The 22,122-nt window shown below is 36.2% G+C and overlaps 1 protein-coding gene across 1 annotated transcript in view; it reads right to left on the bottom strand.

The window, feature by feature from the left end:
• Window positions 1-1,332: 1,332 nt before the first annotated feature.
• Window positions 1,333-22,122, bottom strand: part of Rab40 (RAS oncogene family member Rab40) — a 58,201-nt gene continuing 37,411 nt past the window's right edge. Inside the window, exons 6-7 of the mRNA XM_090371350.1 lie at window positions 15,160-15,382; window positions 1,333-1,790 (exon numbers count right to left, since the gene is read on the bottom strand). Of these exons, the coding sequence (XP_090227476.1) occupies window positions 1,549-1,790; window positions 15,160-15,382 (465 nt within the window). The 3' untranslated portion in view covers window positions 1,333-1,548. The remainder of the gene's footprint in view (window positions 1,791-15,159; window positions 15,383-22,122) is intronic.

The raw sequence follows: 22,122 nt of genomic DNA, 5'->3' as shown, positions 1-22,122 counted from the left end.
CACATTGTTTTAATTTATTTTTTCATTTGATAAGTGGTGAAGTTGCATGGAGTAATACACAGTAATTATATATAACTTAAGTAAAATGGCATAATTACAATGCGAGATAATGACCTCTCTAGGCCACCCCCTTGAAATGTCTACGATAATCCTATGAGGAAGGAATATCACAGCCAGATCGACAGTATGTTCTGTCACTAACCGAAAATCATTTACTGCAACATCTTTTCTATTTACTGTAGCTGGGAGATAAATATAAGTATGATATGGTGCTACACACATTTGCACAGAAAAGGTGGAGTTGGGCCATACCATTTTGTCAGAGAACCATCATGAATGCTTTGGGGGTATAAATATTTTTATAAATTTTTGCCTTGTTACATAAGAGATTGTTCCTTATTATAGTTCTTCCATAGATTGTAATAAAGGAAATGTAAAAAGTATTTAAATAAAGCAGCCTAATCTATTAATTTCAGTAAAATCGCATTCGTGTTCTCCAAGGCTACATACTTGAAATATCTATATGAAACAATGCACAGCGAGAAATGTATACTACCTTACAGATCTCAAACAAATAAACAACATGTGACATATGAAACTGAAAACACTAAGGCAACTACACAACTACACCATCACAGCAGTTAATATAAAACTATTTTCTAATAGAAAAATACTGCTCATATAGACATTGCTATAAAATATCAATGGCAAGCTTTGTATGTTACAGTGATCAGATTTTCACTATATGTAAAAATAAATGTTTCTCTTGTAATATGCAGTTTTTAGAAATATTGATTTCCAGTTACCTGATTTTCTTAGGGAATTCTATGGGGAGGGAATATCACAACTAGATTGATGGTATGTTCTGCCATTTTAACTGAAAATCACTCACTGCACCATCCTTTCTATTTACTGTTGCTGGTAGATAAACATAAGCATGATATGGTACTACACACATTAGATTGGTTGTGATCATTTTCACAGGAAGGGTGGAGTTGGCCCATACCATTTAGTCTGTTTTATTTGTTTGTTATTTGGAGCATTAGCAACTAAGGCCATATTGATCTGGGGCTATGCGGTGGTCATTCCCTGACCTTTCCGCGTCCTCCGTATTTGGTGGTCACGGGCTCGAACCCCGGTCTAATCAAGAAGCGTGTGCTACGAACTGCTGCTCCTGCCCACCTGGCTACGGAGGCACCGCCATTTAGTCAAAGATTTTAGATTTTTGCTGTATATTATGACAGAAATTAAAAACATATTTTACCTAATAAAATTTTAATATTTTATTGTAAAATATGTGACTATACATTAAGACAAAACAATAATTCAATTTAAAATTCAGCATTATACACATGATACAGTCTGATGATCATTTCTAGTCATTTACTTCTTACAAACACCCACAATGTCACAGCATATAAAAAAGGATGGGACCGTAAACAATTACAAGTCACATCTTCATATATAAGATATGCATTATGAAAGCTTTCTACATTGGCATCGGTATAGTGGCAATTTCCACTTCTCATTTTTTTGAGCAAAATGAGGCTAGGATATACAACAACTCCTGCGGCACTGTGAGGTGAGAGAGTCACAAGGATGATGTAAATGTTTGGACTTTTTTAATGATTTGTCGTGTGAAGTTCGAATATGAGGCCTGGATTTGTAAGTAGTCATAGAATATGATTTCAGACAGGACTTCAGTGCTGGTGGTAGAGGAAGTTGCTCAATACTGTACACTGTTGTCCTGGCCACAATTGCTCTGCAACACAGTTCCTGCAAGGACAGAACTGAAACAAATAAGACAGAATTAGCATCATTTGATTACATATCCAGGTGTTATTTCAAGATGTCACTAAATCATCAATTAATATTGCATATTTTTTCACTAAATTCAGTAGTAAGTCAAGTGTCTCCAATCTGGAACTCTGGAATGGTTTGTGAACCTACAGAACACAAGCCAGATGATACTTGGACAGTGAATTGTGTATGTATTAACAACCTTTGATACTTCGCTAGATTTCTGAAGGCAAATACTATAATGAACTCTGTTTTAAAAAACATATATTATTAACTAATGTAAATGTAGAAAGATTATGCATTATTCCAACAAAGCTGCTGTTGGAAAATTTCCAGTGCATCACTTATGTGCACCATCTGTTAATTCTCTTGGTTTTGATTTTATGCCGAGACCATTTGTGCCAAATACAGCCACTCCCAGATTAACGTAAGGGTTGCATTCCACAGAACTATACATAAGTCAGATTTTCCCCCAATGCTCGTGCAGCACTCGCAACTGTGCTCATTGAATTGATTGAATCAAAAAAGAAATGTTCGACAAACATGTAGAATTAGATAAATACAATAAATAGAATTATTTATTGTATTTGTTCCAATTTTTTTTTAACTCTTGCGCAGGAAAAATTACAAAAGCATGCAATTTAAAAAATTATAAAATTAAAAAAAGAGAGAGGAGATGGGCATAACATCAGTAAGGTTTACCTCTCGAGCATAGTTTCCGGAACTGACATCTTCAGCTGATAAGTACGCTGCTGCGGAGATTTAGAAGGGGTTGGCTGCTCAACCTTACAAAAGAACATTAATGGATGACTGGACAGTGCCTTTTTTTCTTTTCGTCGTAGATTCTTTGTAGAAAGCAAGCATATCATTCACCCCTCTTAACTTTTAAGAATCGTTCGCTGTCAGGATCCATCTTCTTAAACCTCACCATTGCCGATGCAATTTCACGAAATGCCAGTGCCATCTCTCTCTGGTGATGAAGCATCTCGGCTCCTCATTTGGTTCATCTTGAGCTTTGTCAGCATTTTTTTCCTTTCACTATCACTGCCTGCAAGTCAATAAGTTCTTTGTTAGATAATTCCTTTTCTTCTTCCTCTATTAACTCCTCGTCTTTGGCATCAACCTCCAAATGAAGTAGCTCTGCAACCTTTACAATCTTATCTGTAACCTCTTCATATGATTCATCTTTGAAGCCTTTTAAGTGCAATGGGCATATTTTCTTCCATATGCCATTTAAACAACTTTTAGTAATTTCTGCCCAGGCCTTATTAAGGTTTAAGATGGCATGGTAAATATTGTAAGATTTCCAAAAGTCTCTTAATGTAAAATTTTCCTCACCATCTACTGCAGACAATGCCTGAGAAAATGTGTGTAAATAGTATGCTTTAAAATAACACCCTGATCCACAGGTTGGATGAGTGAAGTCATGTTTAGTGGTAGAAATACGACACGTTCAAATTGAAATCATCTAGATGCATAGGATGTCCAGGGGAATTTATCTAATAGAATGCAAAATCTTGAAAGGAACGTCATTGTCTTTACAATATTTTTCAACCTCTGGTACGAAGCAGCATTTAAACCAATCCTCAAAGAGAGATACTGTTATCTTGGCAATATTAAAAATTTGCTGTGTTGAATAGCCACCTCGATCGATAATTTTTTCCAACACATCACAAAATTTCTCTGCAGCTGCAAAATCGGCACTGGCAACTTCACCGCATACTTTAACGTTGTGGAAACCAGCACGATGCTTGAACCTATTAAACCACCCTTGCTTGCCACAAACTTGGGTTGGAGTTCGTTGTACTTATCATTAATATCTTTTTAAATACTTGTTGCTTTTGCTTGAATGGTCATTAGATTCAGGGGCACTCGCTTCTGAATCTGATTTTCCATCCATATTATTAAAAGCTGTTCCATCTTCAATATATAGCACACCTGAACACTATTGATCTTAAATGTGTTGATCCTTAGACATGTTCTTTTATATGCACACTGTCCTTTAAAATAGTATTCACTGTTGAAGCAGTGAGACCTAATTCCCTTGCAACAGATGACAAACTTTGTTGTGCTTCGTACTTCTTAATCATTTTCATCTTCATTTCTAAATCAATTTTGTTTCGTTTCATTTCCTATCACTGCCAGCACTTGCACTTTCAGTTGGCCCCTTTCCCTTCATCATGGTAATACATAAATAGGAATGAAAAGAAGTTTCTGAAAATTAGTTTTTTATATGATTGAAGATTTCAGTGAAGTGGAACTCGTTTCACCATAATACTGTAACGCAAAAACCCACAGAATTCCAGTTATCGGGATTATCACAAATGCAATAAGATCGAGTTTACTACCTGTTTATAACAGATTACACTAACAGAAAAGCCAAATAAACCGGAAAGTGCAAATTGTTTTTAATGTTTTTTGGCCGTGACCCCCAGAAACAAAAATGTGCTTTAGAAAAATATCACAAAGGTGTTCAAAACTGATTCTTATAATGAAACATATTAGAAATCTCTACTGCAATAATAATAATACAAATGGATACATTGCAACATTGCTCTTCATGGCCACAAGACCAGGGGTTCACAGTAATAGTAGAATATGCAAGAAAAAAATTAATAAATTAAACAAGAAAATACATATGTGGACGAATAAAAGTAAATACAGCTCAACACTAAGTGTAATACAATTATATACATCACAATGTACAGAGAATATATAGGTAGGAAACTGAAAGGTTAGTAGGCCATCTTCATGTCATATTGCTGGCTTGCGGCATTAAAGCACACTTCGAGGGGAAGGATCAGAGGCAGGGAAGTACAATTTAAGGATGCAGCATCTGTATTCCCTCTCACAAGAAAACTTATTAAGGTCAGCATCCAAAGACTGGGCACATGAAAGTAGCTGAAATGGCAGAAACCTATAGGATAGGTGGAGATGGCTGAGATGTGGGCACAGAGTTGGAGTCACTCTGAGGGAAGGCTGAGAGACTCTCCAAGAGCACAGGTCCCAGAATGATGGTGCCAAAATCTTGCCAGTGATAATTTTTACTGTTGTGGTAAGGCATTTCACCTCAATCAGCGTGGGAAGCTTGTGAAGTTTTACCAAACTGTCCATTTCAGTTGTCCTTAACTATGGAGGAAGTTTGTTTGTTTGACTCATTTTAAGAGCCAAAACTCAGTAGAAAAGTGTAGTCGAATTGTGCTAGGGGCAGAAGATGCCCACACCTCTGCAGCATATAGAAGCGTAGAGTATACTGTGGTTTTTATATATCTTCTGGTAGTCGTTACTTCATTAATATAATGCAAATGCTGTTTGGCCATCCATCGGAGTCGAGCTGCCTGGGTGAGCAGCTTTTCTGTGTGGTTACCAAAGCAGAGCTTAGGATCAAAAACAACCCCGAGATCAGTATGTTTATTGACAATGGATATAGGAAGGTGTTTTCTTTAATGATAACATCAAATTCAGACTTTTCTGGATTTATTTTTAATCCGAATTGGTTGAGGTAGTTTGCAAATTCCAGGAGTATATTGTTAATTGATGCTGTTATCATGAGATCAGTGTGAGGAGTTTCATACCATCAGCATAACAGAGTAACATGCCTGGACTCAACAAACGGAGAGATAAGCAAAGTAAACAAGAGCCCAGATAAGACACTACCCTGTGGCACATCTGAAGAGACACATCGCTCGTTTGACCGTGGATAGTAAGCCGGATTATCCTATTTGAAGGAGTGAAGTGAGGAACTGTAGAGTGTCTCCCTTGATTTGATAATGGTCTTAAAGTAGCTTCAACATTGCAGGAATGTTTATTGAGTCAAAAGCTGCTTCGAGGTCTACATAGGTGACTGCAACTAAGAGATTAGTTACAGTGGATCTATGAGGAAGGGAGTAGTGGATTTAATGAAGCTGATTTGGAAGAAGTTTAGTTAGAATGGGGGAAAGTACCTTCTCTAGAAGACTTGAGGCATTGGAGATTGACCGGTAATGCTTAAGAGTAGGAGAATCTTGGGTATAGGCTTCACAAGGTAGATGTTCCATTGCTGGGGAAAATAATGACAAAATAGCATTAAAAATAGTTAGAAGGGGACCCAAAATGTATGGGCTGACATTTAATAATGAATTGAGGTATTCCATCTGCACCTGCCTTGGCAGAAGCCAGTGTAGAATTTATGGCAGCAATAAGCTGTTCCCTGGAGATTGATACTGCAGACAGTGTGTCAGGCAAGATTCCAGTTGTTGTCTGAAGATCAGCACATTGTTCCGAGTTCGAGGCAAATCTAGATATAAAGTCTAGCCACTGGTCAGGTTCACGATTTAGGGGGAAATCAGAAGGCTGCTCAAAGTAGGGAGTTTTTTCCTCTACAAAAAGGGTAGTGTCCATATAATTCTTAATTGCTTAAGATTTCAGCTTGTTGAAGGTTGCATGGGCTCTAGAGTAAGCTATCCTGTCTTGAACACTTTGCAACTGCTTCCCCATTTTGTACAGTTGCTGTTTTAATCTGAAGCTCATATTAAGATGGGGAGTCCACCATGCTCTGGACTGAGGTATAATAGAAATTCTCTTTGATGCTGCAAATGTCGCAATCGTCTTAAGCCAATTAGTAAGAAAATTCACTGCAATTTCAAGATCAGTTTTCTAGGACTGACCATGGGATGGCAGAGACAGTCTCAACACATTTAGCAATGCTCAAAAATCTGGGACTAACTATTACTCTGGTATTAGTTGAATTCACAACATTGAAGTTTGGAGCAGGTATGTGTAAAAGAACAATAATTGGCTCGTGCTCCAAATTAAAATAAGTCTCTGGCAGGTAATCAGGTGTGCAAGGAAAGGAGGCAAGGATGAGATCTAGTCGGTTATTACCTCTGGTCGGGAGGTCGTTGATCATTTGTAACTCTGTACAAGATAGGTTTGATAGGAGGTTAGCTAGCTGGAGAGGAAGATTAAAGTCTCCACAGACAAAGTGCAAGGCTGAAGGATGAAGCTGGTTAATGATCCAGTTTGATAGTTCATTGATGGCATCATATGAAGGTGCTGGGGGTGTATATATATATAGGAATTACATCTATGAGGACGCCATGGTAGCTGAGAGTAACAGCAAGAGCTTCCATATGCTGGCGTTTGGCTAGAAACTTGATGAACAAGTGAGGCCTGTGAGCTCTTGAAGGAAATGGCAATGCCTCCTCTTTGGCCACCTCTAGAAGTAAATGCTGATTTATACCTAGCTGGAGTACAAGATAAAAAATTCTTAGTCTTTATCAAGCCAGGTTAATGATAACGTAATGGTCTTTATCAAACCAGGTTAATGATATGATAACGATGAAAGTGTAGTGCAATTTCCATTATAAATATGACCTTTTAGAGAGATTAATAGCTTAGTAATATAGTGAAATTTAACTTTCAAGGACTTGGAACGAATTACAAAAAAAAAAAAAAAAAAAAAAAAAAAAAAAAACGTTATTGGGTTCACATTACGTTATTTTCACAATACCTCCATTTATCCCTACAGATACAAAACACATCTCCATATTTTTTTCAGTTTGTACCAGCAGGCAAAAACTTACGTAAAGTCGAATCTGCGTTAAGTGGTTCCTGTATTTCTTTTAAATTCATGATAACTTCTGTTCCTGGAAAATTAATGGAGGCACTGCAGGATCATCTAGACAAGACTTCAGTTATAGCTCAGACACAGCATGGTTTTGTTAAGGGGAAGTCTTGCCTGACCAATTTGATTGGATACTATGATGCAGTCACAAAAGAACTGGATGCAGGGAATAACTTTGATATTATATACTTGGATCTTAGAAAGGCTTTTGATACTGTTGCACATGAAAGACTGCTGCACAAATTGGGGCAGTGTGGCATTGGAGGCAAATTGCTGCTATGGATAAAGGGGTGGTTGAGGGGGAGAAGACAGAGTGGTAATCAATGGACACTGCTCATCGTGGACTAATGTTATTAGTGGAGTCCCTCAGGGTTCAGTATTGGGTCCATTATTGTTTTCTGTATTTATAAATGATATTGATGATGGTATATCAAGCTTAATGTCCAAGTTTGCAGACGATACGAAGGTTGGCAGGGTTGTCAAGGACACTACTGACACTATGCTACTGCAACAGGATCTGGAAAGGTTGAGCAGATGGGCTGAGAGGTGGCAAATGAAGTTTAACATTGACAAATGTAAAGTACTACACATGGGAAACAGCAACCCCAGAGCAACGTATCAACTCTGTGGTACTATACTGACAGTGGTAGAGAATGAAAGGGACCTGGGGGTGGTTGTGCAGGCAGATATGAAGTTTTCTGAGCAGTGCAGACGGGCTGCAAGAGTAGCTCATGGTGTATTGTCGATGATATATAGGAATTTTTCTAGCAGGGATATGGAGGTGATTATTCCCTTGTATAAGGCAATGGTCAGACTGCACCTAACAGGTGTGGAGGCCTCATTTCAAGAAGGATGTAGAGATACTGGAACGAGTACAGAGAAGGGCAACAAGATTAGTGAATGGAACAAAGGGGTGCTCTTACGAAGAAAGGCTTACGTTTTGCAAATTACAGTGTCTGGAGACTAGGCACCAGCGAGGTGATCTGATAGAAGTGTAGAAAGCCTTGAATGGTTTAAGCATGCTCAATGCTGATGGGATTCTTCCTCTTGCTCAGAATAATCACCTGAGAGGGCATAAATTGAAATTGAGGAAAGACAGATGTAGGATAGACGTGAGGAAATTTGCCTTTAGCCAGCGGGTGGTTGGTTGCTGGAATAGACTTCCATCCCTTGTCGTGGAAGTTGATAGCCTTAAACTTATTTAGGCTCAGCTGGACAGGTATTTTGAACAGAGGGGTGAAGTGGAAGTGGTTATTTTTTATTTATTTATTTATTTTATTATTTTTTTTTTTTGGCTGATGCTGCATAAGCTTGCTTTCTTGCATCAAATGCCTCTACTAATGCTAATGCTAAAAGAGTCAAATTTAATATAAGGTTTTATGTTACAATTTTACAATTGCCTAAATGGGCTGCTTTTGTAGCCCATCATCTGTTCCAGTCTGGAAGAAAAAAATAATAAAATAAATAATAAAAAATAAAAATAAATGAAATGCTCTCTGGTCCCATCCCCAGTTTATAGACAAAAATAACCTCCCTCCCCACCCACCACAGTCAATGGCAAGTGCTTATAGTAAATCAGAAAAGCTTCCTATAAGAGGATAATGTGACAAATATCTGCTAGAAAGTTCAATTACATTTTTATTGGAATAAAAAATAATACATGTAGTCATACTACCACATTAATAGTCAATATTAAATTCAAAAGAATATGTACATTTCAGTAAATAAATAAAGCAGTTCTTGCTTTACGAGTTCTCAGGTTGAGTTTTTTTTTTTTTTCAAGTATCAACAAAATTGAAAATATGAACATTAATTGCAATAAATATATGCTAAACATTCATAAATATGGCATTTCAAACCATGCACATAGCTATGCAATACTGTACTACTCTACTGTATACAATACACTACTACAGCAAAGATAAGATCGTACAAAACGAAACAGAAGCAGCCATTAATACTGCTAACTAATTGCAGCTTGAGATTTCTAAAACTGACACCAACCTTCTTTAAGCGGCAAAATGCATAGCTCAGGAAAAAGAAGATTTAATAGCTGAAATTCCTGTTCGTTCTTTCACTCTCAAGGGTCTGCTTGATTTTAAAGGCCATGTTTTCATTTCTTCGGACAATAATAAACATTCAATAAACCACAAATTCCCACTTTACAAGCGCGCGCTAGGAACGAATTAACTCAAAGTCGGGAACTACCTGTACTGTGATCGCTACATACAGTCAGAGGAGAAGCACAGAAACAGTTCTTATATCTGTCTGGTTCTCCTTTGACTTACGTGCATAAAGTTTTTTAATTATAATTAAAATGTAATAGAACTGTCTAAGAAATTTGCCACAATACTTTTTAGAAGTAGCTTTTCTTATTTGTCATATACACTCAATGTTGGGAGGTGAGGTTTACCTGATGAACCAAGGTTCAGAAGGGATTTGAAAATAAAACATTTGATGTTTAAGACTAAACACATGATGGGAAGACCTTCTCACTGCATTAAAAGCAGTTGATTAGGCAAATTTTCAATTTAAAAATCATAAAATTCATAAAAAAATATATAACAAAAGATTTCTGCAGAAAATCTCCCAAAATCAAGAATTAGCGAATTAACAGCTGGCTTATGCTAAACAAAATCCCTATACATACATGTGTATATATATACAGCTGCTGTAGTAGTAAACTGTAAGTTATATACAATCACTGGAAACTTTTGTTATAGCTTTCTGACTTTCTGAAGTGTATGTCTCTCTCAGTGGGTGCTTCTGCCACAACTGACAACTTGTCCTGGAACATTTCTCAAAAATTAATAAGCAATTAATGTGTCATGTGATGTAACAGGAAAAAATTACATATTCAACAATGAAATGTAACAAATTGTTTTAAAAGTATTTTCTTCATTCATACATTTTTATTTTTTTTAACTCTTGGGAACAAATCATCCTTTCTCCAGTGCAGAAGTGCACAACTCCACAAGTTTTCTAGGACTGCAGGACAATTAAGGAGTATACAAGAATTTCCCCCACCCAGCTTTTTGTTATTTAAGACCACTGATGAAGAATTTGAGAAATAACGTATGACACTTTAATATATTAAATCTAAATTAAATTTTAACTTTTCTAAATTAAATCGGGAGTCTTTCCTATGTTGTTATACCTGCATGCTCTTCGTATATCTTATGTTTTTAATACAAGAAATCTGACCTGCACATGTACAATACTGCATTAATATTTAAAAGAAATTTTATAAAATACTTATGAAAGCATGAGTGATTTATAAAATTTTTTGAAATTCAAACGCAATGAAGGCTAAAATAATTAAACTTGTAATTTCTGTGCACATCACCTTTCACATATATATTTTATATAAATGAATAACGTACGACATACTTATCAAAACACAAAATGCTAGATGTTTCCTCACTTCCTACGTGACACTAGAACATTTTCTGTATTTTGAAACCAAGCCCTGTTTTATTATGACTCAATTCTTTTAATTTCTGAAATTAATACTTGCTTTTGCCCCTTGATATTGTATGTGAAATAATTCAACAGTAATTTCACTTATTTTCAAAACCACACACAAATAAGAAAGAATTTTTAATCCTAAAGTAGACGACTGACATTCACCATGTTTGGGAGGGGCAATACTCAGAAAATAAGGTGAGCTGCAAGTTCCTGTATTTTTTTCCAAGGGGTGAATTAACCTGAAACATCTTAAAAATACTAGATATGTAAACAAGGGCAAGAATGAATCACAAAACAGAGAAACTGCTACTGTCTAATAAACTAAATGAAAAAAAAAAAAAAACCAAAACCCAATGTAATGGGTTACAATAAGCATGCAATCATTATGAGCAATATAAGCGGTTATCTGAAAAACAAACTCATTTATTAAAGAGGTCAGCTGGTGCACCATATGTTTCTTAATATTATAATGGCTAAATGATGTAAGCAAGCAAACTTTTCTGTATCTGCCAAAAAAATAAGGTGGGGGGGGACAATCACTCATACCATTGCCATCACAAAAAAGTGACCATCCAATTGCACTTTGAACTAACAAAGAACTTCCCTCATTACCAATCCAATACAATGTCCAAAGGTAAACTTCATAAGATCCTGACTTATGCCCCTAGGTTTTTTTTTCTCTCCAACCAGTGAAAATATACCTCCCTCACTTTGGGTTCTGATTTAACTCAATCAGATCCTCTATGATGTTTATTTGTCAAGCTTTGCAAGTCTGCATGTTTTTAATTTAATAACACACACACACTGTATTTTTTTTTTGTTTTAAATTTTTAATTATGTAGCTGGCTTTTAAAAGTTCTTGTTAACTTCTTGTTACACATAACCTTTTAGTATTACATATGTTATATGTAATAACAAATATTACATATACTAAATGTAATACTAAAAGCCAGTGTCCTGTACATTAAATAACACAACCTGACTAAAATCTAGAGAAAAGTACTTTAAATAAACCTAGAAAAGGCACACAATTTCAGCAAATCCTCAGTTTTACCAACCTTGATTATCAAACTTCAAATTTAACAGACAAAATAATTTGACCATGTGTATTCTGAGCTCATGAGACAGGAAAAGCTGGGAACTTGAGTCACGTAATTGCCAGTAAGAATCCTAGTCTGTTTGGATATGCTCACTATCACACCGTTAAGTTCTAGTCTTCTTTCTTTATTAAAACTTCACTTAGTATATTATCATAGCCTGAGTGTTGTGCAGAAACTAAAGTTATGTGGTGTGTCTACTTACTACCTATGAGGAATATGGTGTACAAACTGTCAGATACTATAAATAGCAAGGCTAAACTTAAGGAGTATTTATGAAGATTCGCTAGTATCTCAACTTTAGCTTCTTAGCTCCAACTCTGAATAAGTTTTTCAGACACTACTATACAGTAGTAGCAGTAATGGACCCCCCTTCCCATTAGTCAGTAAAATCAAGGGTTTACAGTACTGCAGGAAAATCAGATTAAGTAAAATTAGAAACAACCAATAGGATGCACAGAATCTGAGTGAAATCAGGATGCCTTGGAAAAGTTCCCCTTCTCAAATTGCCAGAGCAACACACCCAATGAAACATGGAATTTGTGGACTAACTTCTAGATTAGTTTTTTTTTTTTTTTTGAATGGTGGTAGTTATGCTAGCAAGTCAGTGCATAACTTCTGCATTTTGGCATCAACACTTCAAATTTCTACATTGCATTCCTATAATATGAAAAAGTGGTGATAAACATTGAAGTTTTATTCAGATTGTACATCAATAACAGACATGAGGTTAAATATGAAACTTGACACTATCATTTATAAATGGTTTTTAAAGTCCTGGATAATTTCCCAATCCAAAATGTATTGCAGATCAGCAGATTTTCTAAAATTTCTACCAACTGACCAATAAAACATTAGAAATAATTTTTCATGACAATTTTCTTAGTTATTAATTTATTGGCATTTTAAAATAAATCAACACAAATTATGCTTTTTAAATATTAATTAGTATGATAATTTTCTACGTGGTCCGCCTAGCCACTTTATTAAGACCATGAGGTAATAGAATGTTATGAGACCACCCTTAAAACAGCATTCATAGACCAACCTTGGCTTACACAATTGCTCTGACAATATGGCAAGGAGTCAAGGTGTTGAAAAGTGACAAAAGGAATACTGGACCATTCATGTAACAAAACTGTTCCCAATTCCTGGAGTGGCTTAGGCAAAGGATTGTACTGAAAGATATGCTTTTCCAGTTCATCCCACATGCAAAATGGATTGAGATCCTGAAATTGAACTAGTCAGGGTAGATACTTGAATTTCTTTCTCAAACCACACTTTCATTTACACATTTAGCATGGTGGATAGTTGCATTGTCATCTTGAAAGTGTCCCTGTCCATAGGGATAAATGTGCAATGTTCTCAGCTGTATCTGATCTGTAATGATGATTAGATACACTTTTTTATTCACTATACCCTTAAGTATGGTCAGGTAACCAAAAGCATGCAAAAACAAAACAACACACACCTCTGCTACAGCAGGCGTAACCCTTAGCCTCTATGAGTCTAATCTCCATGAAAACTCTCCACCAGTATTTTGTAAATGCCTTCCGATATTTTTCACCATTTGGCTTTCAAAGTGGTAACCAGTTCAGTGCTGTTTTTTGAGCTGTCTCTCCTTAAATGCAATCAACAATTCCAATTAATCCCAGAGGTTCTCTACAGGAGTGAGGTCGGGACTTTGAACTGTCCAGTCTCAATCGTTTCACCTTGGGCCTGTGCTGCAACAACTTTGAGCTGCATTCCAAGTGGACGATCCTTCGCAGGGCCCTCCCATCACATTTATTACCTTCAGAGGTTTCCCAGTTTGTTTCATGACTGTTTTAGTACCAGTCCAATTCCATTTTGCAGATCACATCGCTAATCATCAATCTAGGGCTCTTCAGTGCCACTGAAACTCCATTACCTCTATTGATCACAGTATTTTGCATTCACAACCATACTACTGTCTCCTCAAAGGCCTACAAGTATATTCACAGTTGTGTTTGACATATGATACACATGTAGGACGTGACCAAATATCAACAGGGGTTGCCTGAATACAAATGGTAGGGTAGATAGTTAAAGGCATTTTTTTAATGCAGGAAAGTATGAATGAATTTTATATTATAAACTTCACTGTTATTAATGAAATTTAATGAGACATGACCACTACTCTTACTAATATTAACTTTTTACATAATACAGGGAAAAAAAAAAAAATTAGAAAAATTTAAATAAAAACTTATACTGTTATAGTAATAAAAGGATTTTAATTAGTACTCTAAGCTGGCAGAAAAAGCTAAGCAGGGCTATGATACACTAAAGTCAGACAAATGGTACAGACAGGTCAAGGTTATTCGTATTCGCTAACTTCTCTACATCACACTGGAGCTATAATGTCACCTTTTCTCATCAACAAACTGTTAGTCTAAGAAATGTAATGCTTACTTTCAGCAGTCAGTAAACAAATTATGTGGGGGGAGGCAGCTACAGTATGGAGAAAAACAAAAGGCAGCTCAAGATCACTCACTTGGCTCCCCAGCCTATATTAATGACATGGAAAAGAAGCCTCTGTTGTGAGTGACCTTGAGCTGCCAATACCTTTTCTCATTGATATAGTGAATGCTGTTCAGTTTGCCTACAAAATTTTTCCTCACTATAACCATAATGGCTGCCATTTTCTGGTGCATCATAGCTCTGTTCAGAATTTCCTCCTCTCAATCTCCAATTTTGTTATCCCACTGATGACAATCACTATCAAAAACATCTGGTAGTAGCATTTTTCAGATATCTTGGCATCACACACTACTTATCCTTAATTTCAAGCCTTTCATTACTAACAGCTAAAAGTATAGTGTTTCATTACCACAATTCTCCTTTTTGCTGGCACAAATACCTGAAACATTAATGGATATAATAGCTTACATGTAGCTACTGGACTAATAAAATACTTTTAACTACTTGGCATAAGTGTATTTACATTTTACTTTTTGTGTTATGCCTTTGAAGTTGAAGATAGCATTCCACTTGCAGAGACATTAACTTGCAAGAATTAAAGAATTTCCTTTTAATCATTTTAAAGCTGTCAGCTTAGACACTGTCAAATACATACAAAATTTAAAATGTGAAAAACTGAAGATCAATATGTTATGACAGTTCTCTTTTAACATTAATAATGAACTGAGTGTTAAAAAAAAATCTTACCCTTATTGCTTCTCCACAACCTTTCCATTCCGTTCCTGAGTAACGCCATTCGAGAAAGCTCAACAAAGGACTCAGTAATGTTGTAATTACAAAGGGGACTAACTTCAAAGAAAACCATATTGTGCTTTCTTGAATAAACTTCAGCATTCAATTCATTTACTTGTCTCTTAAAAGCCAGATGCAACCTGTTTCCAATCAATATTTTTGGAATCCCAGGGGCATGCTAAAATAAATAAATAAAATCCTTAATATTTAAAAAAAAAAAAAGAAAGGGGGAGGTCTTGAACTATGGACAAAAAAATATGTATATTGAAAATGGTACAAAATGTGAAATCAGAAATGCTTAAGATCAGAAAACTTCCATGATAATTATTTCATTTGATTTTTTGCCATCAATGGTCTATTCAGTTGCCAGAACTTTTTGTGAAGTTTCCAATTTGAAGTGATGTTGTTGTGATGGAGTTTGACACGTAGGCTGCCAGGGCCATATTGTGTCTTAATTTGAAGTGATCTTGAAACACATCCCGGTTTTTCATATTTTTGTTCTTTCAAGCAATTTCCTGGAAAGTCCTCTGTATTTGTGTCCTTAACCTTCTGAGGTTTATATATGTACACTACCATCTGTAAGAAAAGTGTTATGTTATTGATTATATCCTGGACATCTGTTTTTAACCGGATCCTTAATCTGGAGACCTTTAGGAATGATTTCATTCATTCATTTTCTCCATCTATCCCCTATTCCAGTAGAAAGGGGAGCTGGCATTTGTTTTTTTAAATACAATGAACCGACCAAATCAGTCTTTCATAGTATGTCAAGTTTGATATGGTGATCGAAAGACATGTTATGCAGAAGATTAAACTTTAATGAAGGCTAACACAACACTGTATTTTTGGCTGCATATTTAGAAAAATGTTTTAAAATAATCTGGCCTAAACTGTCATATATTTCAAGTCTTCTTTCAGTCCATCCTGAGGATTTCAGTTTATAACTTGCCCTTGGTATTCTGAAGGCAATAATTATATATATATATATATATATATAGAGAGAGACCAGTCACAATATCATGATCACCCCCAATGCAGACATCACACACTCCTAGCAAATCATACAGCACACGGATCAAGTTCACACACCGCAAGCATATAAGACTTGATGATCGGCATCCGTGAACACAGTAAGAGCCTCTGTCATGGGCAAAGCACGCGACTTATCAGACCTGGAAAAAAGGCATGATCATTGGCTATCGGGCCAGGGATGCCAGCATTTCCGAAACAGCAGACTTTGTGAAATGCTCACGTGCTGCAGTGGTGAAAGAGTATCAAGATTGGATGAATGGGGCAGTTTTGACGACCCGACGTGCCAACTGTGGAGCTTCATGCACCGCTGATCCCAGAGGTGAATGTCAGCTGAAACGGTTGGTCAGGACCGATCGGCACGCTACTGTTGCTCAACTGGCCATCCAAATGAACCGTGGGGCCACCAGAAAGGTCTCCAACATGACAGTGCAGCAAACCCTGTTGCGCAGTGGGCTCTGGAGCAGACACTTGGTGACAGCACCCATGCTGACGGCCACTCATCGCAAACAACGCCATCCGTTTGCACAGCAACACCGACACTGGACCCCGGCCAAGTGGCCTTCTCCGATGAGTCACGGTTTCTGCTCCAATGAGTGGAAGGACGGTAGCGTATTTGGCGTGCAACCTCCGAGAACAGGCACCAGGACACGATTGTTGGCAGAAGGCAGGCTGGTGGCGTTATGGTCTGGAGAATGTTTTCATGGCATGGCTTGGGTCCGCTGATACCTCTGGAGAGCACCCTGAATGCAAATGGTTACCTATCAATCGTCACCAATCAGGTACACCCGTACATGTTGACCACGTTCCCTGGGGACGGTGGTATCTATCAGTAAGACAATGCGCCATGCCACGTTGCCAGAATTGTCCGTGAGTGGTTTGAGGAGCAGGACGAAGACTTCAAGATACTCCCTTGGCCACCGAATTCCCTGGATCTTAACCCAATTGAAAATCTATGGGACCACCTCGATCAACACATCAGACAGATGGATCCTCCACCAAGGGACATACAGGAACTCCGAGGTGCGCTGCAGTCTGCATAGTCACAGATACCCGCAGCAACCTCCTGCAGAGTTAGAGTCCCTCCAATGGCGGCTGGCTGCGGTGCATGCTGCGAGAGGCACATATTCTGGATACTAGGTAGGTGGTCATAATAATGTGACGAACCCTGTATATTAGTTAAATTACATCATTTTAAAATCTTACCATGTTAAGTTATATTAGCAATCCAGCCAGGAATGCAGTGTTGTGTTAACCTTCATTTGAGCTTAATCCTACAAATAATATACCTTCCAACTGCCACATCAAGAATTTTTTCGATCTCTTAAATTAATCCAAAAGTAAATGTTTAAAGAAGGATTCAACTTGATTTAATCCTGATATTTCTTTAGCTCTTGATTGTGGTGGGCAACCGTCAGAATATTACTGTTAAAAATTTACTTAAAACACTTTCAGAACTGCAATACTACACCAACCGTAAAACTGATATTTCATTCAAATAAAAATGGTATAGTGAAAACTAGATTAAAATTAAACTGGTAATAAAATAAAATACACTATTTACACAATAAAACCATAAAAATAAAGCATGTAAAATGAAGTAAAATGTGATAGAAATCACGGAATAAAAGCAATAAAAACAACCATAGCTTTCAAAGGCATCAGCCTCCTTTATCAACAGTAACACTTAACGTGCTATAGTACATCCTTAAATATCTGCAGGATCACCTCCATACGTGCACTGGAACCGGAAATAGCTTGGGAGCACGCCAGGCAGAACTGTTCATCCCATCCAAGAATCACAGTTTCGAAGAGGGATGAATATGGATTCCCATCTATTAATAGTGTTATGCTCAGAAGAGCAAATCCGAAAACTCTCGGGCCATTGGTGGTTCCAAAATCTATACAAATGGTCAACAATAACAGCTTTGTACTTAAGCAATCTCTATCTTCATTAGTGAGATGTTAAACCAGCGTAAACTACAAACCTACTTCTTCTGATTCAAAAATGCTAGAGACATACCAGTAATTTTCAAGTAAGCACATGCATCCTCCTGGTGTCATCTGGCACTACAAGAGTGCAAAATGGCATCTCTGTGATTTCTAGCCCTGGTTGGACCACTGTTCTCAATCTTCTGATCCCAACACTTGCTAAGATTGCCTTAGTGAAATCATTCTTATAGGAATGAAATCCTTTATTCCCCATTCCATCCCAAACTCTCATCTTTATTTAAACCAGGAGTTGGGAACCTGGAGCTCTCACGGAGTAGTACAGTAAAATATAAAAATGAAATATTTTCTCTCAATTATTGATATAATCAATATAAACAAGATATAATAAAATGATATAATACAGTACAATTATCTTCTGCTGTGTCGTTTGTTTACTTCTTTTTGAATAATCTTGTATAGTATGTTACATCTCAAAAAAAATTTGCCCTTTTGTTCTCTTTTCCTGATTTGGATGCTGGCTCCAAAAAGGTTCTGGATCCCTGATCTAAGCAATTTATTCACTCCAATAAAGAAATTAGCTTTTGCATTAATTATAAAAAGGAATAACACTGGAAATGGAGAATTCAAGTGTGGGCTCGTCGTGGCCTTATTCTTCATCACGAAGAACAAAAAGCTTGAAATTGTAGGTCTAAAATAACCAAGAACAGCCAAGTTTGTTTTAAAATGGTACCTAAAGATAAAGCACTTTTAAATTTTATTACAAGAATGGTGAAAGTGGTCTGATTAAGAATTACTATAATTTTATTAAAAGTCAACAAGATACAAGAAAATAAGTATGCACTTTCCTATATGAGTTTAAAGCAGTATTAAAAGTTAATGCAAAGTGTGACCATCCAAGTAGAAGAATCAGGGTGGACAATGCTATGATCCTTATCAGATCAAACAAGTATGGCAAAATTATCAAGAAGTGCTATTAAATTACCACAGCATGATTGTTTTAGGACAGCTTCCATAGGTACACAACAGAAATGCAAAGTGCCTTTAAAAGCCCAAATATGAGAACAAATATGGATCTAGTCATGAGGGAACTGTCAAGGAGTGCTATTAAATCACTGCAGCATGCTCATTTTTGAACATGCTTCCATGGGCACATAACAAAAGAAATGAAAAATGCCTTTGAAGGCATAACATGGATACAGTCATTATCCCCACAGGACTGACACTGATGCTGCAATCACTTGATGTTTGTCAAAATCGGCCATTTAGAACCACACTGAAAAGAATTTATATATATATATATATATATATATATATATATGAATTAGAATAAGGTTTAAAATAAAATAATGCCAGCAGTACAGCAAGACAAGAGCAAAAAAACAAAATTAAACCTAAATTCAAATCTAACAGGAAGGGAAAAGAAAGGTAACAAGAATAAAAATATATTGCAATGGAAACTCTAAATTAATTTAGAAAATCTAATTATACGAATAATAATTCATTGAAATTTAAAGCCAATTAAATAGAAATTTAGCGGTGCCCCCTCTGATGGGCACCAGGTCCAAATTTATGTGAAATATCACCAAACAGAGATTTAAACCATTCACAATAAAACAAAACAAAAATAGAAAAAATAGACTGACCATTATGCCCCATCTCAACAGAGGACCACAAGGCCAATAATGGTCAGGGAATCGCTGCATTTCGAACGCTAAACAAATCACCGCAAAGGCAAAACGATCGCAAGATCAGTCCGCCACACCGATCCCCAGATCGAACCGCCAATGCAGGGAATTGAACAGCGGTGGTCCTGGTGCAGCAAAAATCAAAAATAGAACAGACAAGAGCACTCCAGTGCAAAGCCACTGGAGTGCATCAGAGGGGGCACCGCTAAATTTCTATTTAATTGGCTTTAAATTTCAATGAATTATTATTCGTATAATTAGATTTTCTAAATTAATTTAGAGTTTCCGTTGCAATATATTTTTATTCTTGTTACCTTTCTTTTCCCTTCCTGTTAGATTTTAATTTAGGTTTAATTTTGTTTTTTCACTCTTGTCTTGCCGTACTGCTGGCATTATTTTATTTTAAACCTTATTCTAATTCATATGACTATGTATCAAGCATTATATAGAGGAATGTGCTTTTTGCTGCCTTTGATGTGTGCTGTACCCTCCTTTTTATTTTTATTAAGTAATACTTTTCCAACATTATTTAAATATAATTATATATATATATATATATATATATATATATACACACACACACACACACACAATGGATGGCTACTGGAGAGCATAAGTTCACCCCAATGAGGAAAATAATCAAGTGGCTGGAGACTCAGCAGCTTTGCTTACGGGGAAAAAAAAAAAAAAAAAAAAAAAAACACATGAACATACATTTTTCTCACACTGGTTTGGATAGTTTGATTTGAAAACAAATTTTTTCCCCCTCCCCATGTCTTAAAAAATGGGATGTGTGGCTTATTCGAGGATACTGAGTATTCAAAAAACTATAGTTTAAGCTCCAAACTTATCCTCCCAATGTCTGCATTATATTGAGGTTGCAGTTGAAGTGTCAAGGTTGCATGCAGTGTAACCTCAATATAATGCAGACATTGGTTGTTGTTGGCATTAAGTTCAATGACACAGGGGCTACTAAGGCCAAATTGTGTCAGTTCATAGTTTATTTCGTATACCTTTTAACAATTGAATTATATACATGCATATTGGCCTGTATAATTTTAGTATGCTGAGTTCTATGTTTGCATAATTTACAAGAAAATGGGATAAAATCTGGGCTTCGTTCAATTTCCTAAATGACTGAAAGCTACTAGAATGGATGAATAAGTAAAGAGGACGGTCTACAAGCAAGTGGCGGACTGTAAGTTCGGTATGACAGGATGTGCAATGGGGTGGATTTTCTCCCAATAATAAAAACAGATGTGTAAATTCTCAGTCTTGCTAATAAACACTTCTCATCTGTTTCATCTGAATCCGGAGTGCCACAACTCTGGATCTTGTTTTATCTGGCAGATATTGGGAGGATAACTTTAAAATTTGCTTTATAAGCAAAGTGCATTACAGTTGAAAGCAAAATTTAACCAATTTTTTTCCAATTTTCGACATAGTGACTAAAAGATACTTATTAAAATTTTTATATAAGCGATTTTCATTTTGCATGTTTTTTTTTCCTTCTAGTTTTACTATTTTGCTGTTCTCACACTTCCAAATAAGCTATGTTTCCAGGGAATCCAATTTACAGTATAGTGCATAAATATGAAATAAGCCACACAACTCAGTATAATTATGAAAAATGCTGACTGAAGTCGGCAGCAGTAACTTGCTGCTACAGGCATAATGCAAACTGTTTGTCAATTCATGCACGGTTTACATTATGCCTATAGCAGCTTTTGCCATTCTAAATATGTTTCATGCTTGAAAAGAATGTTACATACAGTTGTTTACAAAAATTTATAACCTAATATATTGAAACTGACAAATATGGTAGCCAATCCTTATCACAGAGGAAAATGTTTACTTTTGTGATTGTCCCATGCACAATTAAATTGTCCCATTAAATTGTTGTGATTGTCCCATGCACAAAAAAATACATAAAGGTTCCTTTATGTATTTTTTTGCATCTCTAACTGAAGCAAGACAGAGGAGAAACCACCGTTTATAAAAATTTAATTGTCTGAGGGAATACACTACAGAACAGCAGAGTGAGATATACAGTTTCTGCTAGTGTATATCGGAAAATTTGTTTTTCCATAAACTGCATATTTTTAGTCCCCCTTGGAGTCACAACCATACTTGGTTTTATATCCAAAACCACAATACATTGAGGTTGCACTGTATTTGTGCTTCAATGCAGTTCTATATTATTTTCATTGTCCTCCATTATTAACGATACTGACAAAATGACACAAAGATC

Source organism: Mastigoproctus giganteus, chromosome 4, assembly GCF_048544385.1.
Source record: "Mastigoproctus giganteus isolate SK-2022 chromosome 4, ASM4854438v1, whole genome shotgun sequence".
NCBI lineage: Eukaryota > Metazoa > Arthropoda > Arachnida > Uropygi > Thelyphonidae > Mastigoproctus > Mastigoproctus giganteus.
Note: the sequence above shows the minus strand (reverse complement) of the source record. Positions and strands in the feature narration are given on the sequence as shown.